The 8,734-nt window shown below is 42.2% G+C and overlaps 1 protein-coding gene across 7 annotated transcripts in view; it reads left to right on the forward strand.

The window, feature by feature from the left end:
- ENTPD4 (ectonucleoside triphosphate diphosphohydrolase 4) overlaps nucleotides 1-1,046 on the forward strand; it is a 28,213-nt gene extending 27,167 nt beyond the window's left edge. For 5 of the 7 annotated variants that reach the window (XM_014538294.1, XM_014538293.1, XM_005864580.2 and 2 more), the window contains one exon: nucleotides 374-1,046. In XM_014538294.1, coding sequence (XP_014393780.1) covers nucleotides 374-602 — 229 coding nt within the window. In that variant the 3' untranslated portion in view covers nucleotides 603-1,046. The remainder of the gene's footprint in view (nucleotides 1-373) is intronic. The other 2 variants (XM_005864581.2, XM_014538295.1) reach the window with 1 other exon arrangement.
- Nucleotides 1,047-8,734: the final 7,688 nt, after the last annotated feature.

Consider the following 8,734-nt stretch of genomic DNA (forward strand, 5'->3'; position numbering starts at 1 on the left):
CGGGGCTAACTGCAAAAGTTGTGAGTAGTGGGTGTTACTGATCAGAAACATGGTTTGACTCCACATTGCCTTCCGTGTATAGTGAAACCCTCACAGTTCTATATGTCTCTGATTTTTGTTATAACCAAATTATGATGATGAGTGCACTTTCACATGTTATCTCATTAATACTTGCAAGTGCCCTCTATTAGGCCATATTATCTTACATTTTAGAGGGAAGGAAACTGAGTCTCAAGGTTAGTTTTTGTCTGCAGAGCTGTGTCCTGACCTATGCCCCTCTAACCCATGTCCTGTGCACTGTTATGTCACATTATTGCCCGATTAGTCCGCTGTGACCTCTCATGGTTGATGGTTTTTGTTTCCATGTGGGCAGAGATATCCAGCAGGAGGCTTTTCGGGCCAGTCACGCTCACTGGCGGGGCTTCTCCTTTGTCTACAATCACTACCTGTTCTCCGGCTGCTTCCTGGTGGTCCTGCTCTCCATCCTCCTCTACCTGCTGCGGCTCCGGCGCATTCACAGGCGGATGCTGCGCAGTGGGGCAGCCGCCACCCACTGGCTGGAGGAGGGCCTTCCGGCCCAGAAGATTGCAGGAACCTTGTGAACAGGAACAGGAGTGAGCGCCCAGGAAGACCTTCTAAAGGAAAAGCCATTTTTGCCTCAGGGTTTCTTCTCTTTATCTTTGTTTTATTTTTCCCTTCCCTTTTTGGTCCTTGAAACAAAAACAAAATCCATTGTGTGTAAACTCTGCTGTCCTGGAAGATTGCATTTGCCACTGTTTGGTACACAGCTTTAAATTGAGGAGTAGGGAAAAGGGAAAATCACTTCATACTTGCTATATAGGACATCTGCCAAAAATTATGGAGATTTTTGGTTTTTCTTTAAGGTATGTTTAATTTTAAACAGATGCACTTTGATAGTGGAGGGAAATGGCAAAGGTGTTTTCTATGGTGAAGATGGGACTGAAGAGTGAGACTTTTACAGAACCCAGAACCTACTGAATGAAATTAAAATGCTTTTCCCTCTATCTTGAAAGCTCTAACCTAAAGAGGGTGATGTTTAGTTTTTATTTATTGTTTAGGTCTGTCACTATGTTTTCTTTGCAGGTTCAAAAAATCAAAATCTAAAATAGAGAAATATAATATCCAAAATTGAGAAAACTAGTTCCCAGGAGATAACTATTTTTAAAATTTATAGTGAAAAGACCTGAAAAATGTGAAATAATTACTAAGAGTGCTGTGTGTGTGTGTGTGTGTGTGTGCGCGCGCGCATGTGAAAAAAATGCTAAGGAAAGAGAATGAGGAATACAGTGCTCTTTTGGAAACACACACTTCAAAATTTACTGTTTCATTTTATTTTATTTAGAAAAATCCCCATTACTATTATCTTTTTCTGACCATAGGTAATTACTTTCTTTATCCCATTTTCCAGTGGCCTTAGAATACCGGGGCTTTGAAAGAGTTGGAAAATTTGTAGTTTCACTGGTTTTGATGTTACTAGAAATTGAGCTGGTGCCAACGGACAGGTACGCCAGTATTTTTTTTATATATATATTTTTATTGACTTCAGAGAGGGAGAGAGAGAAACGCCAATGATGACAATGATGAGAGAGAATCATTGATTGGCTGCCTCCTACACTTTCTCTACTGAGGGTCTTGCCTGCAACCTGGGCATGTGCCCTGATCTGGAATCGAACTATGACCTCCTGGTTCATAGGTCAACACTCAACCACTGAGCCACACTGGCTGGGCCCGCCAGCATTTCTTAGTAGTGCATCTTTGCTTGTTTAATTGTGCTCACGTTTCTTCCAACTTAAGTTGGTATTCCCCTCTTAATTAAACGTTGTCTCTGCAGTTTTATTCTGAAGACCCCATACTTAACTTGATAACTTCTCTTTATTACTGTTGGGGTTAAGGCTGCATTGGCAATGCTACTATAAATCCACATTTTGAAGAAAACAAGTCTGATAATTTTAAATAGAAATCTAAAAAAGACAACTGGATTGGCATATGTGAGATCAGTTGTTTTTTACCAATTCATTGAGTTTGGAACCATTGGGAATGCTTAGATTTTTTAGTTGAATTACATGTGTGTGTGTATGTGTGTGTGTGTGCGCGCTGTTTAACCCCAGAAGAGTTAAATCTGTCTAGTTGGTACCAGATGTATATTTTGAGAACTATCAGCTGCTTTAAAAAAAAATCACTTATTAGAGAAAGAATTGAGATTCTGAGTGGGATTTTTATCTTGTTTATTAATTACTTAAAATCATGGCATACTGTATATTGATGATTTTAAAAGATTACAGATTTGTGAAAGAAATGCAGATTCTCTTATGTTCCTCAAAATGAATATCCTAACAAGGAAAGAATTATTGGTAGAATACAGTCAAACCTCATTTCTCGAATGTCTTCCATCTTCAACAATTTGGTTCTCGATCAGGTTGTTCACAGAAAGAAGGTCTCTGTTGTTGTTGAACCAAACTTCCACCTGACAACCCTTTCATGCTGATACCTCAGTGTGACAAAAAGCGTATCTCAGGCAACAAAGGAGAGAATGCTTTTGTTGCTGGCAAAATCAATGATTAGCACAATTTTAAAACATAAAGAGGCCATCAAGAGTGCTAATGTTGCTAAGGGTGTGAAAGAAACAATGATTAAAGAGGTAGATTTGGATAAAAGGAAAGCAGTTAGCCAGTGACAGCATTTGAGAGGCAGTGATGTATGAACAAGCAAAGATGCTGCATGCTGACCTGAAAGACACCCTGGAATGAGTCCTGAAAGTGATTCCTTTACGGCTAGGAAGGGATAGTTCGACAAATTTTAAAAAATGTTTATTAATACATTAAACTACATTAGGCATATACTGTATATAAGAAAAGTTTTTAAAATGGAATCATTTGGGGGTCTGGAACAGATTAATTCCATTTACATTATTTCTACTGAGAAAAAATGATTTGGTTTTCAAACAAATTGCTGGTTGAACAGCCTTACGGGATGAATTAAGTTCAAGAACCGAGGTGCCACTGTATTTGCTTCTCAGATATTCACAAGGTGGGAGGAGCTGTGTGGTGTTATAGCAGCTAAGGTGGAGAGAATCTTATTTCAGAGAGGATGGAGATCATTGTCCCCCACAAGGAGCCAGCTTAGAAATGCTGGTCTCCAGATACTGAATCTTTGGTCCCTGGTAACCCCTTTTCTTATCAGAAGCAAGCCACAAGTGAGCTTCTGGAGATAGAATGAGCCGGTCTGCATCTCCTCGAGTTCTTAGTTGGGTTTGCTCTTAGACTGGGGGTGGCAATTAGTGGTGAAGAAGAAGTAAGTTTACACTGGAGCTTTTCTCCACCAACCATTTGGAATAGTAAGGCCCAAAACTGCAGAATAAAGAATTTTAAATGCCTAGTGTACGTGATTTTGCCTTTACAATCAAGGCACAGGCTTAAATAGGCCTGAATTACGACTTCTTTCCGTAAATAGCTACTGTTTGAGTAAAGGATGCCCACTGGTCCTGCTCTGTACTGTTCAGGGAGCAGTGCAAGGACGGACCCTGGAGCCCTGCTCTACACCCGGCCTCAGGATCCCTCTGCAAGGAGCCACCTCACTCACTGAAAGAAAGAAATCCCCAAATTAGGGTTCCAAGGCCCAAACAGCCTTAGACGTGGCACAGCTCAGTGCCCATGCTCCCTGCCAGGGAGCTCCCTGAACAGAGAGCTTGACGGATTGTTGCCCACGGGGAAAATCTGAAGACCCTTGAGCTGAGACTGTGATTCAATTTTTAAAGGGAACTTAGAGACAAAAAGAAATTAAGAATATGCAACAGAGACTCTGTGGCCTATAGAGCCTAAAATATTTACTGACTGTCCCTTTACTGCCCCTGCATGAGTAGTCACATTCAAGAAAGGACACACAGAATTCCCCTTAATTTAGGGGTTACATGGGCACAAAAATGTTGGCAAGACAAGTGACCAAACTTCAATTTTAAAATATTTGTTTATGCACCAGAATTTTCATTTCTTAACCTTTCCTCTAGATTATTTTCAAGATCACTTTTCTAATAAACCAGGAATCATGTCTTTCTTTCCCCCCCCCCCACTCCCCCTCCCACTTACACACATTTAAAAAGTGCTATTCAGGAGGGCTCACTGTGCTGTGTTGAAATACCTGCAATCACAAGATCTCACATCCTTTTTCACCACCTTATACCACAGGAGAGAGACGGCCAGGTGCTTTCTCGGTGGTTGCAGGGATGGGTTTCTGTGAGAGACAAGCAGTGGAGAACTTAATTCAGGGGAAGAATTAATGTCACTTAGGGCCGGCCAAGAAGGCTGTAAACTCTGAATACTTGTAATTGAAAGCAAAAGAAATTAGACTGGTGGGTACTTGCTAGAAGCCTTGCCAAAGGAAGACATTCTGTGTTCTGTCTTGGCAGCAGCCACTGCAATAACACTCTGTTCCACTGTCATACTGTGTGCTGCTGCTGTGGTCATACTGTGTGCTGCTGCTGTGAAGACCCCCTCAAGATTTTACAGTCCATTTAAGGAAATCGCAGTAAAAGTACAAACATACTGTTTTGTACCAGTGGTTTTTGCACATTTCACCCCGTACTCCTACCTTTAAGCAGCACCCCCCAACCTGAGGGTAAACCGAAGAGGCTGCTGGTGGCTCAGCTTGGCCACCTTGGAGGCCGAGATCACTTGTTCACCACCTGTTGTCCACACCTGTGCACTCAGGTTGGAAAGCTCTAGATTAACAGATACTCAAATTTTAACTCGGCCTTACGTAGAATTGTTTTCCTTATAAGAAGCATGCATTTCACTTAGCAAGAAACTCAAAAAGGCAAATGTGTTTTCCAAGCTTTAAAAAAAAAATCAGCTTTAGGATTTTGTGTGGTAATGTGCAATTCAGCAAAACTACAAGTAAATTATTTGGTTATTTATTTCTATTTCAGTGTTTTCTTTTTTATGATAATGATTTTCCCTTTCAATAATAAATGACGTGACCAACCAAGGAGAAATCTTTGTTCTGTTATAATGTTATTTTTGCAGTTAGGAATTACAAAAAGAATAAGGGAGCATAAATGTGTTCTGTTTAACGTTTTCCATTTGAGATAAGAATAATTCTCTCTGGGGGATTCTTGTGGTGTGTCACTTTTCATTTATAGTAACCTCACGTGGCCACACTTGCACATTAGTAGGTGTTGAGAATCAAACTGAAAGTCCACCAATGGCCCACAGAGTTGTGTGAGCTTGCTTCCTTGTGATTTAACTAGATTTTTCTGACCTTTGAATCTTGTTAACTGTTGGCAATGCTTAGTTGAACTTGATTCTAAATTCAGTAAAATAAATTATCTGAATCTGAGGGCGCTTGTGCGTTTGCTGTGTCCGGTGTGCATGTGGTGAAGTGCCCGTGTGCATCGTGGAGAGAGGGGTCTGTGTGTCCTGGGCCACAGAAACCAAACACACCACAAGGAGAAGTATTTACCAAGGGAAACAACACTAAGCCATTCATCAGCAATAAAGGTCACACCAAGAAAAACAATGTCTAAGGTATTTGTTGTTGTTGTTAATCCTCACCCCCGAGGATATTTTCCCTTTGGTTTTTAGAGAGAATGGAAAGGAGGGGGAGAGACAGAGAAGGTCACACCAAGAAAAACAATGTCTAAGGTATTTGTTGTTGTTGTTAATCCTCACCCCCGAGGATGTTTTCCCTTTGGTTTTTAGAGAGAATGGAGAGGAGGGGGAGAGACAGAGAAAAACATTGATGTAAGAGAGACACACCAATTGGTTGCCTCCTGCACACACCCTGACCAGGGCCAGGGATTGAACCTGCAACTGGTACGTGCCCTTGCCCGGAATCGAACCCAGGACCCTTCAGTCCACGGGTTGACACTATCCACTGAGCCACACTGGCTAGGGCATGTCTAAAGCACTTTAAGTACCTATTGCCCGGCTGATGTAGCTCAGTGATTGAGCATCAACCTATGAACCAGGAAGTCACAGTTTGATTCCCAGTCAGGGCACATGCCCAAGTTTCAGCCTTGATCCCCAATAGGGGGTGTGCAGGAGGCAGCCTATCAATGATTCTCTCTCATCATTGATGTTTCTATATCTCTCCCTCTCCCTTCCTCTCTGAAATCAATAAAAAAAATATATTTTTAAAACAATACCTATTAACTATATGTAAAGACAAGAAATGAAATGAACTAACTTATGTATTTCCTCTTATAGTAAAAACAAGTGCTGACTTTATGTTACACCATTTTGCATTTCAAGCTAAGCTTAAAGCCATTGGCTTATTTCCAGAGAAATTTGAATCTTATTAATGGTGCTAATAACTCTTAGAAGCTAAAACTTTTTTCAGCTGTTTGAGAATATATAAATAAAAGTTTTCCTAGTGGAGGGAGGTGGGGCTGAAAATAGATGATGGACACAGATGGAAAGGGAAGGAGACCAGCTGTTAAGAACAAAAATAAAAACCTAATAAGTGTGTGTGAGGGGAGGGGAAGGCAGACAAGATGGGAGAGCAGAGAGGAGTGAGCGAAAGTGCACATGAGGACTGGGAGAGTTGTCCAAAGAGAACTTTAAGTATTTCTGAGGCAGTGCAGTAAGTATAGGTCTTTGTGCTGGAGGGCAAATGCATCTCCAAGGCACCTAAAGAGGCCTAAATTACTCCACTTGATTGAAGGGAAGTGCGTGCCTGTGTCCCATCTGAAAGACAGTGGTTCTGGTTTTTTGTTTTTCACTGGTTTCCATTTGTCCCATGAACCTGGAATACAGGTGGGTCCATTTTTATTTATTTACTTATTTTTGAGACCCTGGAATGCTAATGGTAGCACAGTGGGGTTTGTGGCACTCACACTGGTCTGGGAGCAGAGAAGTGAACGTCATCTGTCAGAGTCAGACTGTCTTCAGAAATGTCCTAAAAAGACAAGTGCCACCTGTCATCCCAAAGCCCCTCAGCAGTTTGCCCAGAGCTTCAGGGGCAGGATCAAGAATGAAATGCCGTTTTCTATTAATATATCCATCAAGGTTGGCAGACCTACCACAGAGGGGCGGGCTGCTTGGGCCTCCCCCTGTGCCTTTCCTTGATCCTGTCTGGGCTCCAGGCTTCCTGTCCATAAACGTTGCTGTCAGACCTACAGAAGCCCAGCCAAGAACCCAGGCCCTGCAAAGGGTGTCTGCGTTGAGGAAAATACTGACCGCTCCTCACATGACAGGCACAAAAGACAGGCTTCTTGTTTAAACATGTCAACTCAACTAAAGGAAGGGGGAGGCAGCTTTTGGTTTTCTCTCGACTGGAGTGGGGAAAGTTAGTTTGTGGCCAGGTCATCAGAAGACAAGAATGTCTTCCTAATTCCTGGTGTGGGACTTACTCTTTCTTGTATTAACTCTAGGAAGTACCCAGGCTGGCTTTTCTTGCTCTTCTCATCTGTATATATAAAAGCCTAAGCGGCCGTCCTACCTACCATTTGACTGTTCGCCTAGTAGCTATGATGCGCAATGACCACCAGGGGGCAGATGCTCCGACCAGTAGAAGAGGGAGCCCAATTCCTCGAGGAATCGGCCGTGGGTTAGGTTGCTGCTGGAGCACTATTGGCCCAAATCTGCTTCACAAGCACCTCAGACCCAAAGAGGAGGGAGCCCGATTCCAGGGCGAGTCACCTGAGAACCACCCTCTCGCAATCCCGGACCCCTTGGGGGATGTCGGAGAGCCAGTTTCCGCCCGATCCCCGCAGGCCAGGCCAAGGTACCCCACCGCATGCACCGGGCCTCTAGTACATTTATAATTGGCAGTTTTAATGCCACCTTTCACCTATCTTTGTCTTCGTGATAATCAGTTTGAAGTGGGCATTTTTGGAAAATTCTTGCCTGTGATGACACAAACCTCAGGAACGCGACTCAGCACTTCTCCTGAGATTCCGTCTTCTCCACCTGGCACAAGCTTTATTACCTAGATTATACATGTCATTCAAAAAGATCCAGACTCTTACATGTTTAATGGGCTCTACTCAGCCTTGCATGCCCTTTATTGTGGTCAAGACATCACAAGAGAATTTTCTGGAATTTCCTGGCTGCTCTCCATAATGTTCAGATTACATTTTTAAATTCTCTTCAATCTTCTGTGGCCCTATTGTGTGCCAGTGTAGCTGTACCATCCTTGAGCCTCCTTGGGCTCAGGGATCATGTTGACTTTCTCTATTTCTCTATAATCTAGTAAAGAATCATTTGTAGTGCATAGTGCTTCGTATATATTTATAGTGAACAAAATCTAACTTCTTGGTCAAATTACCTGTTTAGGTTTCTAGGGTTTGTAAAACAAATAGTTTACAAATATTTTATTTTCAATCCTCTTTCCAGATTGCAGAGTTTTGTGCATTTTTCAAACCACATACTATGTGAGGTGAAGGGTGAAATGGAATTCCCAGCCTCTCTCAGTGATCTGTCCACTTCTTTCCCACCATGAAGTTTATTAAGGGAGTGTTACATTTTAATGATTTTATTTTAGAGAAGGAGGAGGGAAGAGGGAGAGAGAGATAAACATTGATGTGAGAGAGATACATTGATCAGTTGCCTCTCATATACACCCCAACAGGGAATCGAACTCATGGTTCACAAGCCAATGGTCCACCCAAGGCACACTGGCCAGGGTGGAGTGTTGCATTTTAAAGCTATATTTAGAAAAAAAATAGGAGAACCAAAATTACTTCAAGCGACTTGATTTCCTTTCTTAACCCATTCAG

The sequence above is a fragment of the Myotis brandtii genome, unplaced genomic scaffold (assembly GCF_000412655.1).
Source record: "Myotis brandtii unplaced genomic scaffold, ASM41265v1 scaffold19, whole genome shotgun sequence".
NCBI lineage: Eukaryota > Metazoa > Chordata > Mammalia > Chiroptera > Vespertilionidae > Myotis > Myotis brandtii.